The 18,574-nt window shown below is 44.0% G+C and overlaps 1 protein-coding gene across 11 annotated transcripts in view; it reads left to right on the top strand.

Moving 5' to 3' along the window:
• The window catches only part of arhgap32b (Rho GTPase activating protein 32b), a 618,422-nt gene that overhangs the window by 593,041 nt on the left and 6,807 nt on the right, over positions 1–18,574 (top strand). For all 11 annotated transcript variants that reach the window (XM_069894391.1, XM_069894400.1, XM_069894389.1 and 8 more), the window contains 2 exons: positions 3,617–4,726; positions 16,171–16,514. In XM_069894391.1, the coding sequence (XP_069750492.1) occupies positions 3,617–4,726; positions 16,171–16,514 (1,454 nt within the window). The remainder of the gene's footprint in view (positions 1–3,616; positions 4,727–16,170; positions 16,515–18,574) is intronic.

Raw genomic sequence — 18,574 nt, forward strand, 5'->3', positions numbered from 1 at the left:
ATGCTGCCGTCGGAGAACTCCACCACCCATCACACACTCTGTTCTCGCTGCTGCCATCAGGAAAGAAGTGTAGGTGCCACAAAACTCGCACCACCAGTTTCAGGAACAGCTTCTACCCCTCCATCACACCCCTCAACAACAAACTCAATCAGGGATTTATTTAAGGATTCTTTCTTTGCACTTTATTGATTTTTTTTCTCTCTGTATTAATTAATCAATTGTTTACATTTCTTTATTTGTAACATGGAGTACAGTTCGCCCACTAAAAAGAACTTCAAAGTTGTTTATGATGTCATGTATGTATTCTTATTATAAATCTGAAATCTAAATCTTGTGCCATCCAGATTCGAACTTTGTGCTGCATAGAAAAGTTATTTTCTCGTCACTTTTGATTCTCTTGCCTACGTTCTATGTCCTCTGGTGTTTGACCCTGACAATGGAAACAGTTGCTCTCTATCACTTCAGTCCCTCGGTTTTACATACTTCAGTCATTGTTCCACACTGTTGCTTTGGTCTATTCACATCACTAACACTTCTCATCCCTGTTCATCTCTTCTACCCTCTGTCTAAAGCATTCGTATCTTTCCTGATGTGTTGTGCTCTTGTTTGGCCTCCAATTACCTGAAAGATCTCCAGAAGGAACCCAGGCCTGTGCCAAGAGGGCACTGTGATGAGGCAAAGAACAGGGAAGGTCAAATGCCACATTATCATTCATTCCAGTCTCGAAAGTGTGTGCACTTTCCCCAGAGGGGCAGACCCAAAAGGTTTCAGAAGCTGGGATCTAAGGTAAAATCAATCTGCTAGAGGAGCTCATCAGATTGAGCAGCATCTGTCGAGAGAGGGAATCATCAGTGGTTCAATGTTCCTTTTATTGTCATGTAATAATACATAAAAATGTAAGATATATGATATACTTCAACCTTTATCTGCCATAAGGCAAACAAAGAGTTGGCATGAGCGTTGCCCAGTGACCCTAACAATTCAGAGAAGGAGAACAAAAGAGTCCCTTCTGAGGCACCAAATGCCTTTGGATTCACCTCCTACACCATAGCAGCCTTTACATCTGCACTGACTCCTGTTCAAACCATTGGCAGCCTAAGCTCCATGTTCATTCCTCCAAAACGACCAGGAAGCCTTCAGCACCGGAGGCCCTCAGGAGTGCTTTCTTGCCCACAGCACCCTCTTGAATCCTGATTCCGATACTTGGTTGCCATGAACTCCAGCAGCTGTAGTGTGTGGGTCCTTTAACCGCTAGTCGCCAACAGCATGTGTAAGTCCTCAGACTGCGTCACTAGCAGCCCCATAACCTGTGTGAGACCTTCAGCGGCTGAGCCTCTTACTGGTCTGCTACCATGGTCACTGTCCTGTAGGGTTGTCTCCTGTGCTTCTCCTTTTCAAAGGGGGTGAGTGGGGGTGTTCTCCCTGTCTCTGGTACCCTGCATCAGTCTTTTGCTCCCCCAAAGACTGTACCCCTTGTGGTACCACCATGGAGCAGGATTTCAAAATAAAACACTGTCGACTCCATTTAGCAGACACTTAAAGCATTTACAAAGCTGTCGGCAGTAGGACTTTACGGAGCAGCACTGTGTCTCTGCTCTCCACTCTCCCAGGTCTGCACCAGCTTCAGGGCTACTGTTACAGCAACTCCGGTAGCCCCAATACTTTTTTTTCTTCATCGAAACTCACTGTATAGAGGAGTGATTGTATGAGGACAAGAACCACAAGGAAATTGGTGAACCAGGGAGGGGTGAAGAATGACAGGCAATTGGTGAGGGGAAGAGATCAATTTGGAACACAACATGTGTGATTGATAGAGGACAGACTGAGAGAGAGGAAAGAGAGATGGGTCATCAATCCCTTGCTGGCCCCTGTCTTAGACACTTTCCTCAAAATGGCTATCTCCAATTTCAACCTCTCCTTGTTGCAATCAGAGGTTCCCACCTGGTTCAAAAGGGCATCAATCATTCCAGTACCCAAGAAGAATAGTGTGAGTTGTCTCAACGACTATTACCCAGTAGCTCTAACTTCTACTGTGATGAATTGCTTTGAGAGGCTGGTCATGACCAGAATTAACACGTATGTAAGTAAAGATCTGGACCCACTACAATTCACCCATCGTCACAATCGCTCCACTGCAGATGCAATATTGCTGGCTCTCCACTCAGCCCTGGATCACCTCGAAAACAACAACTCATATGTACGGCTGCTCTTCATCAACTACAGCTCGGCCTTCAACACCATTATTCTCAGTACTGGTCAAAAAGCTACAAACTCCAAGCTCTGTACCCTCCTCTGCAACTGGATCCTTGACTTTCTCATTAGAAGACTACGGTCAGCACTGATCATCAACACAGGCTCACCTCAAGGATGAATGCTTAGCCCACTGCTCTACTTATTATACACCCATGACTGTGTGGCCATGCTCAATTCCAATGCCATCTACAAGTTTGTTGATGACCCCACAGTTAGCGGCAGAATCACAAACGGCAATGAGAAAATGTACAGGAGGGAGGTAGATCAGCTCATTGAATGGTGCAACATCAACAACCTTGCACTGAATGTTAGCAAAACCAAGGAGATGATTGTTGACTTGAGGAGGAAGTCAGGGGAATATGACTCCGTCCTCATTGAGGGTTCAATGGTGGAGAGGGTCAAAAACTTCAAATTCCTGGATGTCAACATCTCTGAGAATCTGTCCTGGAACCTCAACATTGATGTGATCACAAAGGTGTCTGAGGAGGTTCGGTATGTCACCGAAAACTCTTGGAAACTTCTACAGGTGTACCGAGGAGAGCATTCTGGCTGATTGCATCACTGCCTGGTAAGGAGGTGCCAACTCTCAGGGCAAGAATAAACTCCAGAGGGTTGTTAACTCAGCTGCAACATCACAGGCACCAGACTTCACTCCATCAAGGTTATCTACATGAGGCTGTGTCTTAAAAAAGCAGCCTCTGTTCTCAAAGACTCCCCACCACCCAGGCCATGGCCTCTTCACTCTGCTACCATTGGGAAAAAGGTACAGGAGCCTAAAGACGCGCACTCAGCAGCACAAGGACAGCTTCTTCCCCGCTGCCATCAGATTCCTGAATGATCAATGAACCAAAGACACTGCCTTACTTATCGTGCACTATTATTTTTTATTTATAGTAATGTTGTAAGATGGTTATAATATATTTGCTCTATGACACCGCCGCAATTCATCGAATTTCATGACTTGTTCATGACAATAAATTCTGATTCTGATTACCCTTTTCACGATCAGTCTTGATAAAGGGGTTTGACCCAAAATAACAAAAAATTTCCCCCCCCCCCTCCCAAGAAGAGTTCCACTCTTGCAGATTGTCTTTTGAGACAAGGTGGAGGTTGGGATTACGAAGGATGAGTGGTAGAGTTATGGTCGGAGACATCTACCAAGCAGCAAGTAGGGCAGTGAGGTTTGCACGGTCAGGATGTGTTGAGGACTCTGTATTGCACACCAACACCTGGATGTGTTGGCAGATAATTACAAATAATAATTTAGGAAAATATGCAGACATTTAAAATTAACGTAAGAACAACTTTTATTGCCATAATGTTAATGCCAGTGGTGATTAATCTGCTGTTTGTTCTTCCTCAGGAGAATCCAAGCTGTACAGACCCAGAAGGCCTCGATCAAGTAGTGATGCCTTGTCTGTTTCCTTCAATGTTGCTGGCCTTCCCAGCCTGAACCACTGCAACTCCTATGACAACCTTCCCAATGATGAGTGTGAAGGAGATGATGCTATCCTCCAAGCGCCTGCACTGGTGTCTTCTAGAATGGAGGAGGTAGAACTGAGCCCACCAGATATGGGTGCAGCTGGGTTGGACTTCGACCCAATGTCCTTTCAGTGCAGTCCGCCACGGGCAGGACTATTAGAGCTGGATCACAGCCCATCTCAGGTGTATTTCTCACCCATTGGCAAAGACAAATTAAATGCTAGTGTGAGGGAGTCCGAATTTGGCAGCATATGTGTGACCCCTGGTAGTGCTACAAGTTCTGAACCAGCCTCTCACTCCCCTGACAAAGCATTGAGTCCATTCTTCTCACCGGATCTAAGTCCCACTGATGAGAAGCTGGCTAAGCCATCTTCTTTTGCTGAAAAGGTTGTTCATGCCTTCTCCCCAAAAATAGGACGCAAGTCACTCAAATCTCCCACATTGACTATTTCTGAACCTATCGCAATCTCCGTTCCAACACATGTATCTGAAATGATTGGCTCCATGGCTGCTGTTTCACTGGCTTCCTCTCCACCTCACAGCAGCCCAGCAGCCAATAACAATGTCAGCAAATCACCTCCACAGATGATGTCCATGCTGCTGAAGACTAGCGACATGCAGCTACCTGAGGGATGCCGCCAGGAGATCCACAACAAGCTTTCTGCTGCTGGAGCAGCTTCAGAGACCAGAGCGCAAGGTCCAGACTGGAGTGACCAGACCTGTCACCACAAGCCTGCACCATCTGCCCACATCCAAACGAGAACAAAATTGCAAAGTGCAGACCAGCATGAACACACTAATCAAAACAAAACTAAGCCACCTACTCATTCACAAGCAGGGACAAAATGGCCAAGTTTAGATTGGCATGAATCAATCAATCAAAGCAAGTCTGCATCAGTGGCCCATTCACAAACGGAGACGAACGAACCAAGTCCAGAATGGCATGAACTGACCAATGAGAACAAGACTACACTGCCTACCCAATCACACGGTAGGTGTTATTTGAAAATATTTAGGCTTGGTCAATTAGGAAAGTATGCTACGTTTTGGGTACCTGTCCACAGTCCTGGTACAGAGGGGTACCTAGTATAAGGCTCCACACTATAGATGTGGGCTATACTATTTGTTCTTGTAGACCTAAAAAGTAACAATTTCCAAAAATATAGCAAGAGAAGCTGACCTAACTTGTTTTCATAAATACTTTCTCTTGGGCGCTGTGAACCATAATGATGAAATTGTGTATTGTTATCGCGCTATAAGTTCAATCCTCCACACAGACAATGGTGTTGAAGCTTTAACATTGCACTTAGTCTCTGGAGTGCTGAAGGACTCTATTTTTGGTCAGCATGTAATTGGTGTTTGTCATCCCCTGCTGTATCCATCATGGCAGCAGACAGTGATGCAACCAGCCAGAATGCTCTCCATGGTACACCTGTAGAAGTTCTTGAGAGTCTTCGGTATGTTCCGAACTTCCTCAGACACCTCACAAAGTATTACTGCTGGTGAATTTTCTTTGTGATTGCATTAACATGAAGGCTCCAGGACAGATCCTTAGAGATGTTGACACCCAGGAAATTGAAGTTCTTGACCCTCTCTACTACTGAGCCTTCGATGAGGACAGGGTCCTGTTCTCCTGATTTCCTCCTGAGGTCCATAATTATCTCCTTGGTTTTGCTAATGCTGAGTGTAAGGTTGTTGGTGTGACACCACTCAGCAAGCTGTGAGGTGTGAAGCAGCTTTGCAAATTTCCACAGGGCCACTTTTGCACACGGTTGCTCTCGTTTATTTTTGTTAGAGTTGCTTTCAACCAGTGGGAGGTGCAGTTGTGCTGTGTCACCCTCTGATCTGTCACAACATTGTGTACTCTGGGAAAGGAGGCAGGATTGTACAGTGTCTTTGGTTACAGGACTTTTAGGTGGGACTCTGAGTTGGAGACATTCAGCCACCTGCATATGGTGGCCTTGCACCATTGGCTCCTCAGGGTTTGTGTTCTACACGTGCAGCCTACTTCTTTGTTTTACTCATTGTACATTCTATTTGTATGAGCTAAGTATTCAGACTTTTCATTGGGGGATCAAATCGGGCAGCACGTGAATTTAATCTGATTCTTCTTCAATGTAGCAAATACCAGAGGGCATTGTTTAAGATGAGTGGAGGAAAGTTTAGAGGAGATGTCAGAGCTCATTTTACTCAGAGAGTGGTGGGTGCCTGGAATGCATTGTCAAGAGTGATGGTGGATGCTGGTTCTATAGGGACATTCAAAAAACTCTGAGATAGCCACACAGAAGTCAGAAAAATAGAGATATGGGCATGAGTCGGGGGAAAAACAAGATTATTGTGGAGTAGGCTGGCACAACATCGTGTACTGTGCACCTGTACCATACTGTAATGTTCTATTAACATAAATAGGCATGTACAAAAGATATCTTTATATTGCTGTCCATTCAGTTCAATTATAAGCCAAGTTCTGCTCTTTGTTGGTTAACAGACAGAGTAAAGTTTGGACTAATGTTTTACATCTAGTAGCTGTAATTATTTACTAGGACCACTTAACTCTCATATTTCAGTCTTAGAGTTAATAACAAAGACTGCAAAATGGTCATTTCACCCTTTCATAAGTTGGAGTTGGAAATATTGCTAAACCTGCCAAACATCCTGGGAAGAAATTTGCTGTCAACACAGAAATTGGGTAAGTCACAGATAGTGAAGAAGATTGTGTGGGAATACTGAGGGCCATAGATCAGTTGGAAAGTTGGGCAGAGTGGTGGAAGATGCAAATCAATCCAGAGGTGTGAGGTAAAGCACTTTGGGACATCAAATCAAATCTTTTCCCACAGCAGGGGTGTCTATAACTGGAGGGCACAAGTTTAAGGTGAGACAGGAGAAATTTAATGAGAGTTCATTGTAAAACAAATGTTCAGTGTACAGATGCACTGAATTTCTTACTTGCAGCAGCCAAACGGGTACATGAGGTACCCCATTTACTATACCAAGCAGTAAATTACCATCATATGCCAAAACAGAAAAAAATATATAAACAAATAGACAGATACATTTTCATAGTTACAGTTAATGCAAGAAAATAGGTGATGTTTCAAATCTTTTAGTTGTCTTGAACGAGGTTAGGGTTAGAATAGTGTGGGGCGGTTCAAGAGCTGACAGGTGTTGAACCTGGAAGTGCTGGTCCTCGAGCCTGAAGGGAGAAGTGAGAAGAGGTTGTGACCAGAGAGGTGGGGCCCTTTATGATGTTGGCTGCTTTCTTGAGGCAGCATCTCCAATAGAGCTTCAATTGAGCTTCAATTCGAATGCCTTCAAACGTCATCAAATTAGATCTGAGGGTTAAGTTTTTCCACACGGAGAATGGTTGTTATCTTGAAAAAGCTTCCAGAGGAAGTTTAGAATAGATTTGGATGTCCTTGGGAAAGGAAGGGAGCCCAAAGAGATTAGCATCCCAGTCAGCATGGGCAAGTTGGGGTGTAGGACCCATTTCTAGGCTATATATGACTACGTACAGACTGGCAGACGAGCAGGTGTTACATAGACATAGGGTATGACAGCATACTACAGGTCCTTTGGCCTTTGAAGTTGTGCCAAGCTATGTTAACCTGCTCCACAACAATTGAATCCTTCCCTTCCTCCCACCCATAACCCTCTATTTTCCATACATAAAATACAGCTTATTGTCAAATGCAGCTCATTGAATATAATCAGCACTGAAGGGTGACATGGTTAGCACAACATCTTTACAGCACCAGGAAATGGGACCAGGATTCAAATCCTGCACTGTCTAAGGAGTTCGGAGGTGTCTCCCCACGCCTGCGTGGGCTTCCTCTGAGGACTCCAGTTTCCTCTCACTGTGCAATAAGTACCGGGGATATAGGATAATTGGGTGTAAATTGGGCAGCACGGACTCATGGGCTGAAATGGCCTGTTACCGAGCTGTACGTCTAAATTTAATTTAAACTCTGGCAGAAACATGAAAAACGGTATCCGGGGAAAAAGCAATACAAAGAAGTGTGGAATAGGTGCACAGAATTCAATTGCGTTCTAAAGAAAACAGAGTGCTATTGAATGTCCAAATGCTGTCTCTATTGTAGAATTGCATCCAGCACTGGACATCAGAATGGAAGGATATCAAAGTGTTTTCTCCTGGGTGCCAGGGTCAAAGATGTTCCAAGTGTTGTGGGGAAGGCTGAGCAGCCAAAACTCATTGTGCACATTGGTACCAACAGCACGCGTTGTAAAGGGAATGGGGTTCTGCAGAGTGAGGCAGAAGGTTAAAAAGTAAGATCCCAGTAATCTCTGGAGTATTCCCAGTTCCACATGCTAGCAGAGGTGGGAATAGATAAATGCATGGCTGAAGAGTTGGGGCAGGAGTGAGGGATTCTGGTTCTTGGGTATTGAAATCTCTTCTGGGGCAGAGGTGAAGATTGCATCTCAAGCGGAGGGGGAAATGCTGTAGCTTCTCAGGAAAGTTTAAATTGGTCTGGGCAAAAGGTGGAACCCAAAGTTGGAGTGTAACAAATGAGAAAGTATAAGCAAATATAGACGTTAAAGTGAGCTAACTCGGTAGGCAGGACTAGCAGGGACAGGACAGGGAGCAAGGAAGGTATGATGGGCTAAGCCACAGTTATTTAAATGCAAGAAATTAGCAAGTACAGCAGATAAGATCATGATATTATAGCTATTACAAAATCATGTTGAAGTACGAGCAGACCTGGCAGATCAGTGTTCCAGGTGAAGATGTACAGGTGTGTTAAGAGTAGGGAAGAGGGAGAGTTACACATCACAGCAGTAGCTGGAGGGGATATTCTTGAGGGATTCATCCAGTCAGGTTACATGGATGCCTTAGAAATAAGTAGGTGATCACATTACAGGGATTAAACTATAGGACCTTCAGTATCAGCAGGAATTAGAGAGGCAAATACATTTTTTTTAAATTTAAAGATACAGCATGTAAAAGTGATTCCAGTCGTTGAAACCCGTGCCATCCAATTACACCCACTTAACATTCCAGCCCTGTATGATTTTAGAAGGTGGGTCGAAACTGGAGCACATGGGAAATCCCATACAGGTCATGAGGAAGCTGCGATGGACTCACACCTGGATCACACACAGAAAACTAAGTCTAATGGGGTTGTAATAGTAGGTGACTTTAATTTTCTGTGTATTGATTGGGACTGCCATAGTGTTGAGAGATTAGATGGGCCAGAAGGTGTCCAAGAAATTTATCTCAACCAATAGGTACAGTACAGTACCCCTTATCCAAAATGCTTGGGACCAGATGTTTTTGGGGTTTTTTTTTCAGATTTTGGAACAATGGAACTGAGCAGCACAGTAGCATCAGCAGAATGCCTGTATCAGTGGTTAAACACCAACAACAAACAGCGGCAGGCTTTTTGAGTGCTAACATGATGCCTCAAGTGGAAAATTCACATTAAATAATTACTCTTTTTACACTAAAAACCTGTATTATTGCCATATACATGACACACCTCTGGAAGCCGGCTTGCTTGTTTACACAGATCAGAAAAAATGTCAGGTTAAGAGTGGGATATCATATTCCTTTCCCATTTGGACCCAGCAACACTGCTCATCCTTTTATACTCACCCTGCTTCACCTCTGATACCAGCTCGCTTGGCAGATAAGACATGTCTGAAATGACCCCCACCCCCCCAATTCGCCGTCGTTGCTTTTATACAGGTAAGCAAGGCGTATTAAAGGCGGATTATACTCGGCTTGAAGTACCAGTGTAAAGAGGGTAATAGTTTAGTACATAACAAAAAAAAAATCTCTGCTTACAAAAGAAGTCCACTCCTTCCTGGAGCCTGAGGTGACTTCTTCAGTGTGGATGGCATCACACCCAATGTTGAGAATGGAGTTGCTGAGTCCAGCTGCAGCTGATGGCTGAAGACTTGGACCCAGCTCTGTTTAGCATCTTCCTCGCCAGATTTCGGGCTTTTTTTTTACTGTTATTGTAATCAAACTGGCGCCATCAGAGCATGAGAACTCCACATTGGCAAGTCAGGTTTTGAATTTTTTTCCACTTGAGACATCATGTAGGTGCTAAATCAAATCGTTTTTTTTTGATCTTTTCGGATCTTTGGATAAGAAGTAATCGACCTGTATCAATGGTCTCACCAGAGGGGCAGCTTGGCCTTCTTTTAAGAAAAGAGGCTGGGAAAGTTGCTGTTGTGCCAAGGGGGGAGTATTTGGGACCATTGACCATTAATCTGTTAGTTTCAACATAGACATGGAAAAAGATAAGCAAGGTAGGAAAAAAAGTGGGGCAAGGCTCATTTTGATGGCATTAGACAGGAATCTGTAAGCATTGATTGGGAGAAGCAGTTCACCGGTAAATAGGAGGGATTTAGAAATTAGAAAGAAAGAGGTACTGTTGGTTCCTGTTCGTGTGAAGGGCAAGGCTTGCAGGATTAGGGAATCCTGGTTGATGGGGGAATATTGAGGCTCTAGTCAGGAATAGAAAGAAATCACACTTCAGGTAGGGGTAGTTGGAATTAACGCATCTGTTGAGGAGCATGGGAGATGCAGGAGTAAGGGAGAATTGTAAGATTCTGTAAGTATTTTATGAGGAAAGGAACAACTGAAAAAAGAAATAGATCCCCAGTGTGTGGAACTATGAGAGATGGGCAAGTCTTAAATGAATGTTTCTCATCTGTATTTACCCTGGAGAAGGTCCTGGAAACTCGTGAGTTCAGGTAAAAGAACAGCAATGTTCTGAAATCTATCAATATTACAAGTGAGGAACTGTTGGCAGTGTTGAAGTTTATAAAGCTGGATAAATTCTCAGATTCCAACCAGACTTATCACTGGACATTGTAGGAATTAAGGAAATAAATTGCTGGGGCCCTGGCAGGGATTGTTGTGCCTTCATTAGCTACGGATGAGGTACTGGATTGTTGTGTCTTAATTTTAAGAAGGGCTGCAAGGACATGGCAGGGAGCCATAGGCCGTTGAACTTTACGTCATTGGTAGGAAAGTTACGAAGGATTCTGAAAGAAAACACCTATATGCATATGGAAAAAAGAGGACTGTTATGGGATTGTCTGGTATTTGTGTCCCAGAAATTTTGTTGTTTTTCAGATTGCTTCCCAATCAAGAATTTGAAACAATGTGTAGATGGGATGATTAGCAAGTTTGTGGATGACAAAAAAGTGGTGTGGTGGAGAATGAAGAAGATTGTTTAAAGTTACAATATTTAAATTTAGACATAGAAAGCTACAGCATAGGAAATAGGCCATTCAGCCCTTCTAGTCTATGCTGAAACATCATTCAACACCATTCCATAACCCTTCAGACCTCTCCCATCCAATTTATTCTTAAAACTTAAGAGTGAGCCTGCATTTACCACGTCAGATGACAGCTTGTTCCACACACCCACCACGGTCTGAGTGAAGAAATTCCCCAAATGTTCCCCCTAAACCAGGGGTTCCCAACCTTTTTGTTTCTCTGTACCCTTTGGGGATTTTTATAGGTTCCCGTGTACCCCTAAAAATTAAGGATAAAAAAAAAACACGACATTGTGCAATCTGACTGCAGATTACAACACCATGTATTGTACAGGAGTGGTTATTCACTTAGACCCAATGTACCCCCTGAAAAGTGCAAATGTACCACTAGGGGTACATGTACACCAGGTTGGGAACCGCTGCCCTAAACCTTGCCCTTTTCAACCTTAACCCAAGTCCTATCATATTGATCTCTCCTAATCTAAGTGGAAAGAGACTACATACATTTACTCTGTCTATACCCCTCATAATTTTGTAGACCACAAACAAATATCACCTCATTCTTCTACACACCAAGGAATAAAGTCCTAACCTGTTTAATCTTTCCCTGTAATTTAATTCCTGAAGACCCAGCAACATCTGAGTAAATCTCTGCACTCTTTCAATCTTACTGATCTCCTTCCTGTAGTTAGGTGACCAGAACTCCAACACAATATTCCAAATTTGGCCTCACCAATGTCTTATACAACCTCACCATAACATCCCAACCTCTATTCTCAATACTTTGATCTATGAAGGCCAAGTCGCCAAAAGCTTTCTTTACAACCCTGTCTACCTGGGCCGCCACTTTCAGGGAATTATATATCTGCATTCCCTTATCCCTTTGTTCCTCTGCCCGCCTCTATTATTTACTATTTACTGTGTATGTCCGACTTTGGTTTGTCCTTCCAAAATGCAATACCATGCACTTGTCTGCATTAAATTCCATCTGCCATTTTCTGGCCCATTTTTCCAGTTGGTCCAGATCCATCTGCAAGCTTTGAAAGCCTTCTTCACAGTCCACAATGGCTCCAATCTTAGTGTCAACAGCAAACATTGATCCAGTTTCCCACATTATCATCCAGATCATTGATAAAGACAACAAAAAACGATGGTCCCAGCACCGATCCCTGAGGTACACCACTAATTACAGGCCTCCAGTCTGAGAAGCAATCATCCACCACCACTCTCTGGCTTCTCTCATTCAACCAATTTCAAATCCAGTTTGCAACCTCTCCATAGATACCTAATGTCTGAACCTTCTGAACTAACCTCCCATGTGGGACCTTATCAAAGGCTTTACTAAAGTCCATGTAGACAACGGCCACAACCTTTCCTTCATCTACTCTCTTGGTAGCCTCCTTAAAAATTCATAAAAAACTTACCGCCCACAAAGCCATGCTGACTATATTTAATCAGCCCTTGGCTGTCCAAATACTTGTATATGCAATCTCTCAGAACACTCTCCAGTAATTTACCCACTACTGACATCAGGTTCAGTAGTCTGTAATTTCCTGGTTTACTTTTGTAGCCTTTTTTAAAAAATGGAACAACATGAGCCACCCTCCAATCCTCTGGCAACTCATCCTTGGCTCAGGACATTTTAAATATTTCTACCAGGGCCCCATCCTTGGCTCGGGACATTTTAAATCTTTCTACCAGGGCCCCTGCGATTTCCACACTAGTCTCCCTCAACGTCCAAGTGAATATCATGTCAGGCCTAGGGGGTTTAATCTACCTTTATTGACTGTAAGGCAGCAAATACCTCTTCTTCCTTAACCTCTTTCTTTTTAATATATTTTATTGGTTTGGAAGAGAGAAATATTGAACAAACAATAGTTGTAAATCTTAATACAATACAGAACATGAATTATAAGCAAATTATACATTATATTGTAGACAAAAGTCATATATAGTAGAAATTCATTTGGGAAAATTTCATATTCTATTTTTGAAATAAATTCTATTATTGAAATTAGTTACAGGAAAATGGAGTCTGGGGAAGTATATTGGCCTGGATTGAAAATTGGTTGTCTGACAGGAGGCAGAGAGTCGGGATAAATGGGAGTTTTTCAGGTTATCAGAGAGTGGTAAGTGGGGTGCCACAGGGGTCAGTGTTAGGCCCACAACTGTTCATCATTTACATTGATCACTTGGAGGAGGGGACAAAATGTGGTCTAGCCAAGTTTGCGGATGACACCAAATTGAGTGGAAGAGCAAATTGTAATGAGGATGTGGAGAGTCTGCAGAGGGATATAGCAAATTGAAATGAGGATGTGGAGAGTCTGCAGAGGGATATAGTTAAGCTGGATGAGTGGGCAAAGGTCTGGCAGATGGAGTACAATGTTATCCACTTTGGCAAGAAAAATAAAAGAGCTGAATATTATTTAAAGGGTGAGAAACTAAAGCATGCTGTTGTGCAGAGGGACTTGGGAGTGCTTGTGCATGAATCGCAAAAAGTTAAGTTGCAGGTGGAGCAGGTTATTAAGAAGGCAAATGGAATGTTGGCCTTTGTCACTAGAGGAATTGAATTCAGGAGTAGGGAGGTAATGTTGCAACTGTATAAAGTACTGGTGAGCCCGCACCTGGAGTACTGTGTCCAGTTCTGGTCTCCATATTTGAGGAAGGATATACTGGCTTTGGAGACGGTCCAGAGGAGGTTTACTAGGTTGATCCCTGGGATGAAGGGGTTGATTTATGATGAAAGATTAAATCGTCTAGGATTGTATTTGCTCGAGTTCAGAAGAATGAGAGGAGATCTTATAGAAACATATAGGATTATGAAGGGTATGGATAGGATAGATGTAGGAAGGTTTTTTGAGCTTGCCGGGGAAATTAAAACGAGAGGACACAGTCTCAAGATTCGGGGGAGTAGATTTAGGACAGAGATGAGGAAAAATAGTTTTTCCCAGAGAGTAGTGAATGTTTAGAATTCTCTGACCAGGTAAGTGGTTGAGGCTGCCTCATTAAACATATTTAAAATTCGGTTAGATAAACTTTTACATGATAGAGGAATTAGGGGGTATGGGGAGAAGGCAGGAAGGTGGAGTTAGGTCATAAATTAGATCAGCCATGATCTTATTGAATGGCGGAGAAGGCTCGATGGGCCATTTTTGGCCTACTCCTGTTCCTACTTCCTATGTTCCTGGTAAGTTAACTAAATAAAGTAAATTAAAAAAAGGAAAGGAAAAAAATGGAGGAAAAAACAGAAATCAAATAAAGCTAGTAAAGAAAGAAAAAAAGGAAAGAATTTGCCCCCCCCCCCCCCCCCCCCCCCCCCCGCCCACCACAAACTAATCCTAACCCTCCCACTAAGATACGATCATCATCAAAATGTAAGCAAAGAATTGAGTTTTGGCCTCCTCACAACAAACAGGTAAACCCTCTTTCCCCTCCTTCCTTTCCTCATCTCGGTGCCAGAGACGTGACCACTACAACTTCTCCCTGATAGTCCGTCCCCACCAACAGAATCCAAAACGGTATACTTATTGTTGATGGGAACGGCCACAGGATGTTCTGCTCTCTATGTCTATTCCCCTTCCCTCTTCTGACAGTCACCCACCTACCTGCCTCCTGACCTTTGGTGGTGACTTTCTCCCTGAAACTCTCTCTAATGTCCCCTCTGCCTCCCAAATGATCTGGAATTCATCGAGCTCCAGCTCCATTTCCCTAACTCGGTTAGTCAGGATTTGCAGCCAGATTAATTCTGGATCGTTGAGAGGCAGAAGGGGTGTTAGAGTTCAGGTATAGTCCTCATGTACAATTGTGCTGTCCCAGATTTCTCACATCCCACAATCGGAGTAATCCACTGCCCTAGCTGCCTCCATTATCTACTCTTAATTTAATTAAAGGATTAAATTACCTCGCCTGGCCTTACCTCACTGGAAGCAAGCTTATCCTCACCCTCTGCTCACCAAAGCCTCTTGAGCCAAACCCTCAAAGCTCCACTCCCACACTGGGTCTTAACTCTTATTCTAATTGGTAAAATATCAAAAACTGATCTTCCCTTCGCTGCTGCTCCCACCGGACCTTGCCTTGCCACGTCCAGCTCCATGGCACTGCTCCTGCTGGGCATCGCCGCCAACCTGCCAAAGGCCACCCTGCTGAAGCCTCACTGCCAACCTGCCGAAGGCCACTCCACCTCCTGCTCAGTACCTCACGCCATACAGCACAGCCTTTCCAGCCCACGAGCCCCTGCTGCCTGATTGACCTGCTTTCTCCCCACCACCACCACCCGCCCCACCATACATTTTGAAGGGAGGGAGGAAACTGAAGTGCCCAGAAGAAGCTCACGCAGACTCGGGAAGAACATGGAAATTCCTTACGGACAGCAGCAGATTTGAAACCAGCTCACTGCCGCTGTAACCAAGTCTCCCTCAGAAATTATAACGTGAGGGAGTGGCAAATGGAATTTAACTCACACAAGAATAAAGTGCCACATTTTGAGGTGAAACCAGAGAGCAAATTCTGTAAATGGCAAAGTTGATGAGCGGGAAGACCAAAGGAAACGTGTACATCATTCCATGGCAGTGGCAGCACACATGGAGGTGAAGGAGGAGTGTGGTGCGTGCCTTCATCAGCCGAGGATTTGAATGTAGAGAATGGAGCATCATGTGGCAGCTGTACAGAACCTCAATGAGACCACACAGAGAATGGTATGTAGTTCAGGTTGCCATGCTACAGGAGGGTTGTAATGAAGCTAGGGGTACATTTTGCTCAGCGTAGACGTATTAGACCAAAGGGCTATTTCTCTGGTGTCAGGAAAGGAAAGGTTAAGGTCTGCTGCAATGAGACCAATTATAAGTGGTTCTGATTGTAAGATGATGATGAAAAAAATATTGAGCCATTCACCGGGGCCTAATAAAAGCTTTCAATTTCCTGGAGCTTTCTTTGTGCGGTTTCCAGCACCTGGATATTATTCAGGGTCATGACTTTGAATGTAAAATTTATACCCCAAAAAATCACTAGACAAATTAACTTTTGTCACTATGGACAAAGACAAAAGCATTGTTTTGAGGGCAGAATGTAATGGCACGATAGTGGAATGGATTGCAGCAGCTATTTCCAGTTAAATTTATTTGCCACTAATACTGAAAGATAATGGCCTTTCTGTGAATTAATTAAAAACTTTTGATTCCTCCACAGCACCTCCAGTGGAATCTCCTCAGGAAGCTCCAGCTGTTAGCTCCGTGCCTCTCATTCCACCACCTCCACCCCCGAAGAGTGCTGCCCGTTTGCTGGCGTTGGCTCTGGCGGAGAGTGCCCAGCAGGCTACTGTGCAATCTCAGAAAAAGCCCCATGCCGGGGGCCAGAGTTCAGGGGATCAGCACCCACACAATGCATCTTTGACAGACCAGTGCTCGGCACCTGCAAGCTTGGCACTTCCACCAACCTGTAGTCAGGTGACCGTGCCACCCAGTGTGGAGCCGCAGCCAGCGACAGGCCAGGTCCCTCCCAGCACCACACCAGGACCCGCAGCTTTGAGCCAGGTAAGGGAAGTAAAGACAGTACTGAGAATCTGCAGCAGCTTAGACAGTTCTTCGTATCCTGAATAAGTTGAAACATTAATCAGAAAAGCAGGTCATTGGTATAATCTTCTCAATGTTGAAAAGGTGGTGGTGATCTGACTTGCTACCTCACTTCAGGTTGCATCAGAAAAATAGCACTTTATAATGATTTAGAGATACAACACGATAACAGGCCCTTCCAGCCCACAAGCCCACACTGGCCAAATATACTCATGTGGCCAATCAACCTGCAAACCGTGTAGATCTTTGGGAGGAAACTGAAGCACCCGAAGTAAACCCACATGACCATAGGGAGAACGTAACAACTTCCAGACAGCGCCGGATGCGCTAACCACGAACGACGCTGACTGTGTTGCCTTGGTAAGAAGTTGGCTTCTGATGCCATCCACCAGTAGTGAAGGAAAGCAAAATACTGCCAATTTTGCAAATCTGAAGGAAAAACACAAATGCTGCCGAAATGGCAACAAAACATGTTTCAGCCAAATGCTTTTTTTTTGGAAGCCCAAAGAGCGATCAAATGAGTTTTCTGATGCATAGAGAGCAGGAGATGGAATGCTGAGGACTGTGATTGGGTGAAAAACAGGTCTAGATAAATGGCAGGAGGTTGACTGAAATAGGGTAGAAGGGTGAGGAAAAAGATTGAAAAGATGTAAATGGAAGCAAACGAAGAATTATCAACAGGACAAAACAACATCTGTACAAAGTGAAGGGAAGAAAGTTTAGGGAGACATCAGGGGTAAATTTATTTTAGACACACTGCCCAGTTACAGAACCTTTTGGCCCACATGCCCTGTGCCACCAATTATTCCCAATTGACCCTCAACTCCTGGTATGTTTTGAACGGTGTGAGGAAACCCATGCAGATACCGGGAGGACAAAACCTTACAGACAGTTCAGGATTTGAACCCTGGTCCCAATCACTGGTGCTGTAACAGCATCGCGCTAACCGTTTTTACAGAGAGTTGTGGGTACCTAGAATGCTTTGCCAGGGATGGTGGTGGAGGGGGCTGCAACATTAGGGGCATTTAAGAGACTCCTACACGGGCACATGGATGAAAGAAAAATTGAGGCTTATGAGGTTCGAAGAGTTTATTTTGGTAGGAATATATAGGTCAGCACAAAATCGAGGGCTGAAAGGCCTCAATGTTCAATGTTCTATGTTAAATTTAATTTTTTTAATTTAGGCATACAGCACGGTAACAGGCCCTTTTGACCCTTGCCACCCAAATAAGCACAATTGTTTTGAATGTTGGGAGGAAATCGGGGCACCTGGAGTAAACCCACTCGGACATGGGGAGAACATACAAACTCCTTACAGTCAGCATAGGATTCAAACCCAAATCACTGTCGCTGGTGCCCCTGCTGGAAATGTGAAATGTAACTGCTGGATCACCTGATCATGTGAATAATACAGTGATCCATCCAGAAGGCTTGTAGGGGGATAAGGAGACTTTCTTCCAGAGGATTCAATGGATTTTGATGGAAACTGAGGTCAAAGTGAGAGTGAGACAGGACCTTTTCTGGTAACTTGATGTTTATGGTCATTCTTGCCCACTAAATAGTGCAGCACCAAAAACCTTCACCCAATTTACCCCTTTTCCCCCCAGTGCAGCAGAGACCTCATTATGAGTAGGGAATGCAGAACTCTGAACAAGAAGTGATTATAAATCAGTGCTTGATCTAGAAGGAGGGATGGGTGGAGGTAAAAGAGCAGGTCCAGTAACTTAGGATAGAGATTGAGAACTTCCTTGGGTGGTGCTAGAACAACAAGCCTGCTCTCAACCTCACCAAATCCAAGGGGATGATTGTTGATTTTAGGAAGGAGAGGCCGAACAACCACCCACCTGTCTTCATTGAAAGGACAGAGAAAGAGAGAGACAGATCCTTCAAGTTCCAAAATCCATTTTTCAGAAAACCTTTACTGGAGCCATCACATTGAGGCACTATGAAGAAGGCACCCAGCATCTTTACTTTCTAAGGATCTGTGGAGTTTTGGCATGTCATTGAATACTCCATCAAAC

Source organism: Narcine bancroftii, chromosome 8 (genome assembly GCF_036971445.1).
Source record: "Narcine bancroftii isolate sNarBan1 chromosome 8, sNarBan1.hap1, whole genome shotgun sequence".
Lineage (NCBI taxonomy): Eukaryota > Metazoa > Chordata > Chondrichthyes > Torpediniformes > Narcinidae > Narcine > Narcine bancroftii.